The following is a 14735-nucleotide window of genomic DNA, read 5'->3' as shown; positions in this document are numbered from 1 at the left end:
GAGTGAGGGTAAGACCAATCAGGGATAAAAGAGGAAACATTTGCCTGGAGTTAGAAGAGGTAGAGGAGGTCCTTAATGAATACTTTGCTTCATATTTCAGCAGTGAGATAGACTTTGATGAATGTGAGATGAGTGTAAAACAATCTAATATGCTGCAGCACCCCAAGGTTAAGAAGGATGATGTACTGGAACTACAGAAAAACATTAGGATGGGTAAGTCCCTGAGTTGGGAGGGATATGCCCCAGATTATTATAGGAAGTGAGCGAAGAGATTATTGTGCCTTTGATAATTTTCGCATTTTCACTAGTCCCAGTAGTATCAAATAATTGAAGGGTGACAAATGTTATTCTTTTGTTCAAGAAAAGTAATAAGGATAATCCTGGGAATTATAGGGCAATGAGTCTTACATGGTTGGTAGGAAAACTATTGGAAATGATTCTTAGAAACAGGATTTACAAATATTTGGAGAAGCGTAGTCTGATTAGCATGGCTTTCGAAGGGCAGGTCAAGCCGCATGAGCCAGGTTGACTTCTCTGAGAAAGTGACAATGCAAGTTGATGAAGGTGGATGTGGTGTAAATGGATTTTACTGAGGCATTTGCCAAGGTTCCTCATGGTAGCTTACTCAGAAAGTCAGGAGGCATGGAATCTATGGAAACTTAGCTATATGGATTCGGAATTGCCTTGCATGTAGAAGATGGAGAATAGTGGTAGATGGAGTGTATTCTGCTTGGATGTTGATGACTATTGGTGCTCTGCAGAGATATGTTCTGGGACCCCTGCTCTTCGTGATTCTATAAATAACAGATGAGGAACAGTGGGTTAGTAAGTTTGCAGATGTCACAAACATTGGTGGTATTATGGAGAGTGTAGAAGGTTGTCATAGAATATCGATAGGATGCAGAACTGGGCTGAGAGGTGGTAGATGGAGTTCAATCCGGAGAAGTGATTGGATACACTTTGGGAGGTCAATCCTGAAGGCAGAGTACAAGGTTAATGACAGGATTCTTAGTGGCTTGGAGGAACAGAGGAAGCTTGGGATCCACATCCATAGATTTCTCAAAGTTGCCACACAAGTTGACAGGGCGATGTGGTGTGTTGACCTTCATTCATTGGTCTACTGAGCTCAAAAGCTAGACGGTAATATTATAGCTCTGTAAAACTCTGGTTAGACCACTCTTGGAGTATTGCTTCAGTTTTGCCTCATTATAGGAAACATGTGCAAGTTTTAGAGAGATTGCAGAGGAGATGTACCAGGATGCTACCTGGACTAAGGATATGTCTTATGAAGATAGGTTGAGTGAGTGAGGGCTTTTCTCCTTGAGCAAAAGGAGGATGAGAGGTGACCTGAGAGAGGTGTCCAGATGATAAGAGGCATTGATACAGTGGATAGCCAGTGTCTTTTTCCCAGACAATAACTAATATGAGAGGGCATAATTTTAAAGTGATTGCAGGAAAGTATAGCGGGGATGTCAGAGATAGGTTATTTAACCAGAGAGTGATAAGTGCATCGAATGCCCTGCCTGGAGTGGTGGTAGTGACAGATAAATTAGGGACATTTAACAGACTCTTAGATAAGCACATGGATGAAAGTAAAATGGAGGGCTATGTGGGAGAGAAGGGTTAGATTGATCTTAGAGTAGAGTAAAAGGTTGGCACAGCATTAAGGGCTTGGCCTATGTTGTACTTTTTGATGAAGGCAGTGTTGCTGGAATCTCAGCACAGGAAATGTAGCTGATATTGTGGATAGACTAAAAATTAATAAAGAGGTGATACCGGAAGGATCGCAGGAGTTAAGTTGGATAAATCACCTTGGCCAGATGGTTGCATCCTGATTACCGAAGGATATAAGGGAGAAAACTGAAATGGCATTAGCCATCACTTTAAAAGCTTTTGCAGATTCAAGTGGAGTGATGGAAAACCGCAAACGTCACTCCCATGTTCAATGTGGGACTAAGCCTAATAACTACAGAATAGTGAATTTAAACTTGGTGATGGGGAGACTCTAGAAACCAATATTATGGACTGAATTAGCAAACATTTGGACAGGAGGGAATTGATTCAAAAAACAAAGCTTTTGTTCGTTTGTGAATGCCTGCAAGAAAATGAATCTCAGTTAGTATATAGTGACATATACTTTGATAATAAATTTACGTTGAACTATGAATTTTGAACATCATATACTTAAAGGCAATTGTGTCCATCTAGCATAGTGAAGTTTTCTAACAATTTAACAGAGAGGGCTAATGAGGGAATTTGAAAGAAATGTACGGTGGAGTTCCTTGCGGTTGGTACCAGGCACATTAATTTTCTTAATATATATTGTGATTGAATTTTGATGTACACGATCCATTTTCCAAATCTACAAATGGCGATACACAGAAAACTCTGGGGGAGGATTGTATCAAACTCCATCAAAATATTGACAGGCTGATGGCTAGTTGGCAGAGAAAATTTAATGCTGAGAAGTGCAAAGCATGACATTTTGATAGGAGATATGAGGAGATAAGAAATAGGAGAGCTAAGGAGTCATTAGAGAGAATAGTACACAGGCCTCCTAACGGTAGCTATATTACAGGACAAAATAGAATTATAGGAACTTAAGAATCATGAGTGATACCAGTATCATATAAATTGGACAAATCGGAAGCAACCTTGAGGATGAGGTTATAGAATGCATTCGGTGTCTGAGAGCAATTGAGGGACCAAACAGGGAACAAACTATTTTCGGTCCACTATTGCAGAATGAGATAGGATCAATTAATGATCTCAAAGTAAAGGATTCCCTCGGAAGGAATGATCTTACCACGGTAGAACTTCAAATCCAGTGTGAAGATGCGAAACTTGAGTCCGAAACTGGGGTCCAATTCTTAAATAAAATCAATGGCAAAGCTGTAAAGACAAAGTTGGTGAAAGTAGACGGAAAAAAATAGCTTAAAGGTTAAGACAGCAGATCAGCAATGGCTACAAATATATTTTTGCATGTCTTACTAAAGGTATATTCTGATCACAAAAAAAAAGACTCCATGCAAAAGGAGCATGTTCTATGGCTTACTAAGGAAGTCAAACATGGTATCAAATTTTTGGTTATGGTGACCCAAGAGGTAGAGCTGCGGCCTCTCGGTTCTATCGATGTAAATTCAATCCTCACCTCCGGTGCTGTCAATTCTCACGTTGCATGTTCTCACTGTGATCACATGGAGGTTCCTCATATGCTGTGGATGCCACCCACGTCCCAAAGATGGGCTAGTTGGAAAATTTGCTCCTGTAGATTGCCAGAAGCGTAGGTGAGTGGGAGGAGATTTGGGAGAGTTGGAGGACATGCGAGAGGGAATAGGTTGCAGGAAATGGAATTGCTGGGATTGCTTTGAGACTTGACACAGACTTGATGGGGATAAATGGTTTTCTTTAATATCATAAGAATATATGATTTGAAAGAAAATATGTACTCGGTTGTGAAAATTAGTGCTAGGGCAGAGGACTGGGAATGATTTTAGAAATCAACAAAGGATGACTAAAAAGAAATAGGACGTGTAAACACAAGAATAAACTATCAAATAATATGAAACCAGACCAACAGGTTGTGTTGCTCCCCCAAGACTAATATTTTCTTGAAAATATCCTTGGTGGCAGTATTTATTGTCTTCCATCAATTATCCTTTGGAAGATAGCAGTAAATGGGCTTTACTCCACATGCTGAATGGTTGTTATGCAGGAAATTCCAGCATCTGGACTGTGCGGCAATGAAGGAATTGTACTTATTGCCAAGACAGGATGCTAGTCCTGACTTTGAGTCCAATCTTTATTTGGTGGCGATATCCAGATGGGTGTGGCAGTGGGTTTGGGAGGAGCTGCTGAAGAACTTTGGTGATTTGCTATAGTGCAAATTTGAATGGTATGGCCTGAACCAGGATGTAGTGCTGTTGGTAAAATTGAATATTCACGGTGCTGAATATTGGCGGTGCGACGCAGCGCGCAGCGGCCACTCCGGTGGTGATGTCTGTTATTTGTCAAGTAGGGTGCCGTGCACAATCCTGATCCGATGGAGACGGACGTGAGAGCATGAAGGAACATCTGGTGAAACTTCTGAAATGCCGGCTTCGCTGCTGCTGCTACTGCGTGGTCCAGAATCTCCGGAGGAGAAGGCCCCGAGTCCTTGGCTTTGCTTGTTGCTCGACGGCCAGGCTGGGGTCGAAGCGCTTGGCAGAGATGGTGATCGGAGAAGCTGTGTCAGAGGGGCTGGTCGGAGGCTCGAAGTTTTCAGACTGACTCAGAGTCCGCTGCGGTTGGGTGCTTCCAATGGTGCTGCATCAGCAAGTTGGCGGCGCTTGGAGGTTCATGGCAGGGAGAGTTTCCCCCTTCTGCCACCTGTGTGAGATGATGAGCCTATTGGGACTTTGAGACTTTTTTTTACTGTGCCCATGGTCTGCTCTTTATCAAATTATGGTATTGTTTTGCACTGTTGTAACTATATGTTATAATTATGTGGTTTTGAGAGTTTTAGTCTTGGTTTGTCCTGTGTTTTGTTGTGATATCATTCTGGAGGAACATTGTATCATTTTTAATGCATGCATTTCTAAATGACAATAAACGAGGACTGAGTGTCCTCATAATCTAATCTAAAAAAAAGTCCCAGTCAAGCAGTTACTTTGTCTTGGATAATCACAGAGATTTTTAAATGTTGGTCCCCATCAACCCAAGAGGAGGTTATTCCTTCTGCTGATTTCTGTCTTGGGCAGGGGGAAGGATGGTGGTGGAAAAGCTTTGGAAAATTAGGAGCTGAGCCCGGGGACACAAGATACCCAGCCTTTGACCAGCACACGTAGTAACAAGGATTTATGAGGCCAGTTGAGTTAGAATTCTGGTCAGCAGTGACCCCTGCGATCTTGATGACTTTCATCAAGAAAATATTAGTCTGCCAACATCATTAATGTAAGGTGTTAGCAGAGAGAGAGCAGGGTCAAAAAGATTCTCAATTAGTCTTGAGACAAGCCAGCTGTGTTCAAGTTGATAACAGATAGCTGAAACGCTTTGCATTGATTTCCTGCCAGAACTTATTAGAGCATAACACTTCCATTAGCATTAATATAATTTGGACTCTGAGAACAACTGTATGGTGTATGAACATCAGTAGATTGAATTAAAGTTTTATATTTACTGCCAGTCCCTCATAACTATTTGGTTTATAAGTATATAGAATTGAAGTTTTGTTTAGTTTTTATTTTTTACCATTACTCATCTGACATATGAAACATTTTTGAGGCTGTGGAAATACAATTTATCAGCAGGGGGATAACAAGATGATGGCATATGTGCAAGAATATTTATAAATAATGTAGCTAATTTTTTCTAATGATTGATCTCTGCTGTCCTCTCCAACTGCAACATTCACACATTTCAAACCCACAGATCTCTGAAAGTCAGAGCACTGAACAATAGGCTGGTAAAGAAGGCATTTGGCATGCTTGCCTTACTAAGTCGGGGCATTGAATATAAACTCTGGCACTTTATATTGTGGTTCAAGTTGCAAAACCACTGGATGAAGCACACCTACTGATTGCCATTCTGGTTGTCACATGAAAGGAAGGGTGTGGTTGTATGAGAGAGAGTGCACAGGCCACTCACCGGCACTATTAAAAGGTGACTTGAGCGGAAAGCTTTTTTTTTACATAAAGGGTGGTTAATATCTGGAACTCACAGCCATCTGTTTATACTTCTCAGACACAAAATACTCTGCAGATGCTGGGGTCAAAGCAACACTCCCAACACGCTGGAGGAACTCTGTCCCTTCAGGAGTTCCTGGAGGCTCTGCCCTTTCCCTGTTCAGTCCTGACGAAGGGTTCCTTCCTGAAACATTGACTGATCGTTTCCACGGATGCTGCTCGACCTGCTGAGTTCCTCCAGCGTGCTGTGAGTGTTGTTTACACTTCTTGCTGCTTCAGTAAAGAAACCAGCATTATCAAAAGCCACATCTGCCCCAGACATTCCTTATTCTCCTCCCTCCAACCAGGCAGAAGATACAAAAACCCGAAAGCACTTACCAGCAAATTCAAAGGCAGCTTCTATTCCACTGTTATAAGACTATTGGAGGTCTCCTAGTTCAATAAGATGGATTGTTAATCACACAATCTACCTCATCATGCCTTCGCACCTTATTGTCTACCTGAACTGCACGTTCTCTGTAACTGTAACACTTTATTCTGAAATCTGTTATTTTAATAAGACTGTAGACCATAAGATGTAGGAACATTATTAGACTATTTGGACAATCAAGTCTACTCCACCAATCAATCATGGCTGAATTATTTTTCCTTCAGCCCTTTCTCCTGCCTTCTCCCCGAAACCTTTGACACCCTTATTATCCAAGAACCTATCAACCTCCACTTTAAATATACTCATGAATTGGCCTCCACAGCTCTCTGTGCAATGAATTCCACAGATTCACCACCCTCTGGCAAAAGAAATTGCTCCTCATCTCTGTTCTATAGGAATGTTCTTTTATTGTGGGGCTGAGCCTTCTGGTCCCATAATCTTCCACTATTAGCGATATCCTCTCTACGTCCATTCTATCTGGGCTGCCTAACTGGACCATCATTTCCTGTCTTTTGCCTCCTTCCCTTCTTAAAGAGTGAGTAACATTTATGATTTTCCAGTCCTCCAGAACTATTGCAAGATCTAAGGATTTTTGAAAGATTATTACTAATGCCTACCTCTTTCAGAACAGTGGCATGTACTCCATCTGGTCCAGAGGACTTATTCACCTTCAGACCTTTCAGCTTCCCAAGCATTTCTCCTTAGAAACAGTGACAGCACTTACTTCTGTCCTCTCACTCTCTCAAATTTGTGGCATGTTGTAGGTTTATTCCAGAGTTAAGAGTGACACAAAATACTTACTCAATTCATCTGACATTTCTTCATTCCCTATTACTCTACTCCAGTATCATTTTCCAATGATCTGTTGTCCACTCTTGCCTCTCTTTGACTTTCTGTATAGCTGATAAAGCTTTTGGTATTGCCTTTTATCCTGTGGCTAACTTACCTTCATGTATCATTTTTCCTCTTATCGCTTATTTGGTTGCCTTCTGGTAGTTTTTAAAACTTCCCAAATCTCTAAATTTCCCACTAACTTTTGCAATATTGTATACTCAATCTTTTGCTTTTGTGCTGTCTTTGACTTCCCTTGTCGGACACGGTTACCTCATCCTCCCTTCTTCTTTGGGATGAAATGATTCTGCATCTTCTGAATTATTCCCAGAAACGCCTGCCATTGCTGGTCTACCGTCATCCCTTCCAATCATCTTTGGCTACTTACTCTCTCATGCCTCTGTAGTTCCATTTGCTAAAATACAATTACATCTGATTTCAGCTTCTCCCTCTCAAAATGCAGGATGAATTATTTCATATTATGGTCTCTGCTTCTAAGGGTTCCTTAATCCTGCCTTTTCCTCTGTGGGCTCAATCAAAATCTCTTGAAAAAGCCATCTCCTAGACATTCTACAAATGCCTTTTCCAGGGATCCGGTGCCAACCTGAATTTCCGAGTCTATCTGTAAATTGTAAACTCTCATGACAAGCATAACATTGCCATTGCTGGTTTACCATCATCCCTTCTAATCAACTTCAGCCACACATAATTATGGTCAGGAATAATGATTTGAACTGGAGAAGGTGCTGTCTAGATGTACATGGATGTAGTTGGAACCTGAACTTGGAAACTCAGAGGGAAGTTTGGATACCATAAGGCAATAAGATACTGGAACAGAATTAGGCCATTTGGTCCATTGAGTCTGCCCTGCCATTTTATCATGGCTGATCCAATTTTTTTTCTCAGACCCAGTCTTCTGCCTTCTCCCTGGTATCTCTTCATGCTCTGCCCAGTCAAGAATCTATCAACCTCTGCCTAAAGTATACATAAAGACGTGGCCCCCACAGCTGCCAGAGCAAAGAATTCCACAGATTCTCCACCTTCTGGCTAAAGAAATTCCTCCTCATTTCCGTTCTAAAAGGACACCCCTCAATTCTGAGGCTATGTCCTCTGGTATTAGACTCACTCACCATAGGAAACTCTCCGCATCCACTCTATCAAGCCCCTCATTCTTCTGAATTCTAGTGAATAAAGGCCCAGAGCCATCAAACACTCTTTACATGATAAGCCATTTAATCCTGGAATCATTTTCGTGAATCCCCTTTGAACCCTTTCCAGTTTCAACACATCCTTTCTAAGATAAGGTGCCCAAAACTGCTCTCAGTACTCCAAGTGAGGCCTCACTAGTGCTTTATAAAGTCTCAACATTACATCCTTGCTTTTATATTCTTTTATGCACATTAGGGTCTTTCTATCTCCTTTGGAACAGGGAAAGCTGGGCCCAAATGAGGAGATGGGAAAGATGCATTCCCCTTAGTAAAGATAAAAAAAAATCATGGGGTATACAGTAGACGAAGTAATTGGCAGAAGAATTAAAGGGGAGAAAAGGAAAAGAATATCATCGAGAAGGTGGAGTTCTGAAACTCACTGCCTGGAAGGTTTGTAGACACAACAGTAATTCAATTCAGAAATGGTAGAACATTACTCAAGGCCATGTGGTCCATCAACTCTAAACTAGGTCTGTACACAGTAAACATTTCAGTCTTGTGAATGGTAAACATTTCAAGTTAAAGAGCTTTTGTCAGATGGACTCTTGTTTATCTGAAAGACTAACATTTTTCTTCACTGAAGCTGCCAGATTTGCTGACTACTTCTAACACTTTATGGTCTATTTCAAAGAGCACGTCTGGCCACAGTCATCATATGCAAACTATGTCAGCCAATTTGTGCACAGCAAGCTCCCCCAAATAGCAATGTGATAATGGGCAGATAACTTGTTTTCAATTATGTTGATATACATTTTTCACAACACAACTGCTGTTGTTGAAGTAATACTTTGGGAATTACATTCACATGGGACACCATCTGAATCCTTCAATTCACATCTAGTTCAAAAAGAGAACATGTGGCATGCATGTGCTCTCCCAGATTTTTGTTATCTTGTTTCGGGAGAGAGTCTGTGTTGACATCCTTGTTTAAGGAGTTAATATTGTAGTGCTCGGTACCCACCCCGTTCCTATTAACTAGCATTTCCCAATAAATTAACATCCTCCTGTGTAATAAGCCCTGCCTGGAAAGAGAAGTGACATACAAAGTGAAAACAAGGAAAAACCTAACTGGGCTGATTGCCAATGTTGTTGATCTCTCAGTAATACTAACAGTATCAGTAGAACTGTGATTTCCATTTTAATCTTTGTAATGAATAATTGTGTTTGAGATAGTCGATATCTATGCAAACTACAAAAATGGAAAGTGTGTAATTTTTATATTTAAGTAGATCAGCCTAATTCGCCCATCTTTCTTTATCAGCAGGTGTAATCAGTGCCATTATTCTGCATCTTGCTGGGAACTGTTGTTGCCATTGTAGGACTGTTTCATCATGGCCGATGATGCAGATATGCGCAATGAACTGGAGAACATGCAACAGCGTGCTGATCAGGTGGCTGATGAGGTGAGTCACGTGTGTAAGAGCTCCGAATTGCTTAACTTCCACTGGCTTCAGAACTCATTTCCCTGTGTTGGTGCCGTCAGCTGCCACAGAATTTCTGTAATGCTTTAAAGCCGACAAAAGGAAGTAATGGCAAGATAGAACTGTGTATGCTTGCACATTTGTAAAGGCTAACCACTTGTCTGTAACTGATGGTACTTAGATAAAGGAGAAAAGCACAGATAGGAACAACATCTGCACAGCCTTATTGATCCTGTCCCAAGCAGATTGCTTCAGACTTAGCACCCAAGATCTGAGTTATTCAATACTAGCATTCTACACATTCTTCCACCCTTTTTTAGTGACTGAACCTCGGTCTATTTTTAAATTCAGTCATTTGGTCTGGTACATATGTCCCAATCTTTATAAACTGGCTCACACTGTACCATGTCTATAATGCCTTCTTTTATTTCCACTGTCATTTCTCACCTTTCTGAAGTATGTTATGATGTTATGAAACTATATAGATGGAAGTCTTTGTTCTATATCACTGATTTGGTTATGCCTTGAGTTAGCTTTTCTGCCAGGTCTCTCTTTTCATCTTTTTTCTTTACTCCTTTTTTCCCTCTTCCTCTATCAATTTCTCTCTGTAATCCTTTTGGCTATTTTGTTTTTACTCTATCCCTTTCTGACCTTGTCATTAATATGTGCAATAGAGAAAAAAACATTGTAAGTAGGAAGGTTTAATCAAATCTGTAGCCTAGCCACCAGTGCCCAAGAAGTCACTAATATCATCATGCATTAACAGAAGCTTTTACATTACAGCTTTTAAAAAATATTTTAACATTTATGGGTAAATTTCTTGATTCACATATTGAACTTTCAGTAAATTTATACATGTTTGGTGTTAATCACATTGTGTTGTATAATTAATGTTACTATTTGGAGTTATAGCCATCATTTACATGATTATCCAATGCAAGTAGTTACAATCTGTAACTAGGCAATTGAAAAAAACAAGTATGTCCTGAAAATAATATTGATTAAAATGCAAATCAAATTTGTAGCTTACATCCTGTACTGATAGTATTAAAGCATAGTAGTATTTATATGGCCTTACTGTAGATTTGGGTAAAAAATTAGATCTATTTATCTTCTTTTTACTGTGTGTTCCAGATGATATCAGGTTCTCATCACTGAAACAGGTTATTTGTCAAGCAGTCTAAATCAATGTTAATACTATGTATGAACCTACCGATCAAATCTAGGAATTTAAGCTTCAGCATAAGCTGATCAGGGCAAAGCAGACATGAAGTGACAAAGGAAAGTCACTCAGTGATTTTGCCTCCTAACAAGTGTCATACTTAGTTTTCCTGTGAGTATATGCAGGACACCTGTAGGGACAAGAATAAATATTGTTCACAGCAGCCATCCAAGAATTTTCCTGATTGTATTGAGACCAATCTTGGTCTGGGATTGTCTCTGCAAGAGATATTGCAAAGAATAGAAGTAAATATAGGTGAAGGAGAGCTTACTGATTCCCCTTCTTGATAACATTAAACTGCATCACTGTGGAATGAATGAACAATAAATGCATTATATACTGTTGATCTAGAAAGCTGTTTAAAGCTTAAGAGATCTTAGCAGAACTCGAGTTTCTTTTCAAAATGACAACACTTTTACCTTTTCCGGACATTTCCTTGTTGTTTACAATTTTCAGTATGCAGATAACTATACCACATTGATCCATTATCAGTGCAATAATGTTTATGCCACAAAGTCATGTTGTTTGACAAAATTATTTCTAATGATTGACAAGTGGCAAAATGAAAGTAGCCAAATTTTAATGAACAGTGACCAGTTACAGCACTATTTATCATTAAGTTGAAAACTGCAGCTTATAGCTATTTCACTATAGAAAGTTATGGACTAGAATTTGAATAATGATTGAGGGGAAGAACTGTGCAATGCAATGGGGAAAGGGTACAAGAGGAAGTCTAGATAGTTCTTTCAGAATGTTAGCACAAGAATAATGGATGTGTGGCCCCTTTATTGCTCTATAAATCTATGATTCTATTCATATTTATGTATTGGGGAATGACTAAACCATTATGTCTTAATTACTAATTGAATAGGTTAGGATTATATTCCTTGGAATGCAGAAGATTGAGAGGAGATTTGATAGAGGTGCCAACTTCCTTAGGAAGATGCGGAAACTTCGGGTCCAGCCATCGATTCTTCAGACATTTGATAAATGCTTCATTGAATCAATATGAACCTACAACATCACGGCATGATTCAGAGTAATGAGCTCCATCAACTTCAGCCCACTCAACACATTGTCAGAATAAGCAGTAAAATCATTGGTCAGGAACAAGAATCACTCAGCAGCTTCCATAAGGGACGAACAATAAAGAAGGCTCAACAAATAGAGGAGGACATCACACATACACTTCACACATACTACAATCTCATGCCATTGGGACACTGATACAGGTCCCTACCCATCAGCACTGGAAGAGCCTTATACCGCTTCGTGCCTTCCTCCATTCACCTCCTCAATACCCAATTTTGAATATATAGTGCGCATAGCACCTTTGACAGTAAAAACAGTCTGTTTGTATTTTAAATTATATGTATTTTTTTTAGTATTTGTTATCTATTGTGAGTATTTTATATTGTGTTTAACTATGTGTAGTGTGGTGTTGTTTATCTTAAGTTCTCTGATGTTGTCCTTACCACTGCACAAATGAAATTCCTCACAGAAAATAAGGTGAATTGAATTGTATTCAAAATTATGAGGGCTATAGATAGGGTCAATGCAAGCAGGCTTTTTCCATTGAGGTTGGGTGAGACTACAACCAGAGGTCATGGGTTAGGGGTGAAAGGTGAAAAGTTTAAGGGAAACATGAGGAGAAACTTCTTCACTCAGAGGGTGGTGAGGGTGTGGAATGAACTGCCAGCACAAGTGGTGCATGAAAGCTCGATTTCAAAGTTTAAGGGAAGTTTGAATATACACATGGATAGTAGAAGTATGGAGGGCTGCAGTCTCAGTGCAGGTCGATGGGAATGGGCAGTTTAAATGGTTTTGGCATGGATTAGATGGGCCAAAGGGCCTGGTGCTGTGCTATACTTCTCTGTGACTGTGACTCTATCCTGGTTTACTTATTTTCCTTCATTTCTTTCCTTTCACAGTCACTGGAAAGCACCCGACGCATGCTTCAGCTTGTTGAAGAGGTAAGGACTTAATTTTCATCAGAGAACTAAATCCATTGTTGTTTCACAAAGTAAATTAAATTTATTGTATGAATTCATATTGAAAATTCCACTATTTCATATTTTCAGAAAAAATCAATACTTCATTTTTGGACAAAGGCAGTAAATGTGATCATTAGAATACAATCTTAGTTAATGAATTAGACAACTACTGTAAATTCCACCCTCTATTCACCCTGCTCTAAATAACAATACTCATTTATGGCAGACATTGCCAACATGGGTGCAAAAGGAAACACAGTCATTCAGAGGGATTGTGGATGATCTGCATTTTAACTTTAGCAAGCAGCAATGGCTTTAAGTCCGTCTTAGATGAAGGAACATTAACTATCTTCCAATCCTCCGGCACCGTATCTGTGGCTAATAAAAATGCAAAAATCTACATCAGGGCCCCAACGATCTCCTCCCTGGCTTCCCATAGCAACCGAGGATAGAACTGGGGCATCATGGTAGTGTAGTGGTTAGTGCAAACCTTTACAGTACAGGCAACCCGGGTACATTTCCTGCCAGTACCTGTATGGAGTTTGTACATTCTCCCTGTGACCTTGGGTGTTTCGTCTGTGATCTACCAAAGATGTGCCAGCTGGTAGGTTAATTGGTCTTTGTAAATTGTCCCTTGATGAGGCTCATACAAGGTCAGGAGGTTGCTGGGAGGTATGGCTCAAAGGGCTGGAAAGGTCTATTCTGGCCTGTATCTCAATAAATAAATAAATAAACAAACAAACAAATAAATAACTCATCTAGGTCTAGTGATTTATCAATCCTTGTGGGTCCAATAACATTTAACACCTCCTCCTCCTCCTCCTTAATACTTATCTGCTCCAGGTTATTCACAATCTCCTCCCTGATTATCCAGATATCTCTCCTTCATCTTCCATGTCCTTCTCCTTTGTAAGTACCAATAAGAAATATTAATTTAGGACCTTACCCCATCCCCTGTGTCCCCACATAGATTATCTCTTCGGCCACTGAGGGGATCCACTCTTTCCCTGGCTATCCTCTTTTCCTGATATTCTTATAGAATTCTTTACTTGCCAAGGATAATTCTTGGCCCCTTTTCCCTCCTAACTTCTTTCTTCTCCCCTACACATTCTATATTTCTCAAGAGACTCCCTTGATCCCAGTTGCCTAAACTGTCATATGTTATCTTTTTTTCTAATCAAATCTGCAATATTCCTTGTTACCAAGGTTCCTTCATCTTGCCATTGCTGGTTTTTTGCCCTTACTGGAACATTGTTGCCCTGAGCTCTTATGAATTCTGTTTTAACAGCAAGCATCTGCTTCCAATCTTCTTTAGCAAAGTCCTCCCTTACATTATTGAAATCAGCCTTCGCTAATTCAAGCTCTTGAAAACCAACCTAACCCATTTCCCAAACTACGTTGACATCCACAGATTGCTTTTCCTAAAATGTTCTCCACTGACACTTCCTACATCTGCTAAGTTTCATTTCCTAGATAAGATTAAGTACTGCCCTATCTATAGTTGGACTCCCCTCATACAGGCTGAGAAACTCATACTTAATTCCGTTGCATCTAAATACAAGAGATTATGCAGATGCTGGAAATCCAGAGTAGCACATATAAAATGCTGGAGGAACTCAGCAGGTCAGGCAACATCTATGGAGAGGAATGAAGAGTCGATGTCTTGGGCCAAGACCCTTCATCAGGACTCGGCCAAAGATGCTGCCTGACCTGCTGAGTTCCTCCAGCATTTTGAGTGTGCTACTCTCTGTTGCCTGGAAGTCATTTGTTATAAGCTATTCCAGTAATATTGGTAAAGATAAAATGCCTCGCTATTATAACCCTATTGCTCCGACACCTTACAGCTATTTGCTTACACATCTGTTACTCTACATCCTGCTGACTACTTGGAAGCTGACAGCATATTCCCACTGATGTGTTCAACCCTCTCATATTCATAGGTTCTCTCTAAGTAGTGCCGTTAAGT

At 40.1% G+C, this 14735-nt stretch overlaps 1 protein-coding gene across 1 annotated transcript in view; it reads left to right on the top strand.

Moving 5' to 3' along the window:
• The window catches only part of LOC140201425 (synaptosomal-associated protein 25), a 169910-nt gene that overhangs the window by 93508 nt on the left and 61667 nt on the right, over positions 1-14735 (top strand). Inside the window, exons 2-3 of the mRNA XM_072265506.1 lie at positions 9394-9535; positions 12707-12748. Coding sequence (XP_072121607.1) covers positions 9464-9535; positions 12707-12748 — 114 coding nt within the window. The 5' untranslated portion in view covers positions 9394-9463. The remainder of the gene's footprint in view (positions 1-9393; positions 9536-12706; positions 12749-14735) is intronic.

Source organism: Mobula birostris, chromosome 8, assembly GCF_030028105.1.
Source record: "Mobula birostris isolate sMobBir1 chromosome 8, sMobBir1.hap1, whole genome shotgun sequence".
Taxonomy (NCBI): Eukaryota; Metazoa; Chordata; class Chondrichthyes; order Myliobatiformes; family Myliobatidae; genus Mobula; species Mobula birostris.
This window is presented reverse-complemented; position numbering and strand designations above follow the sequence as displayed.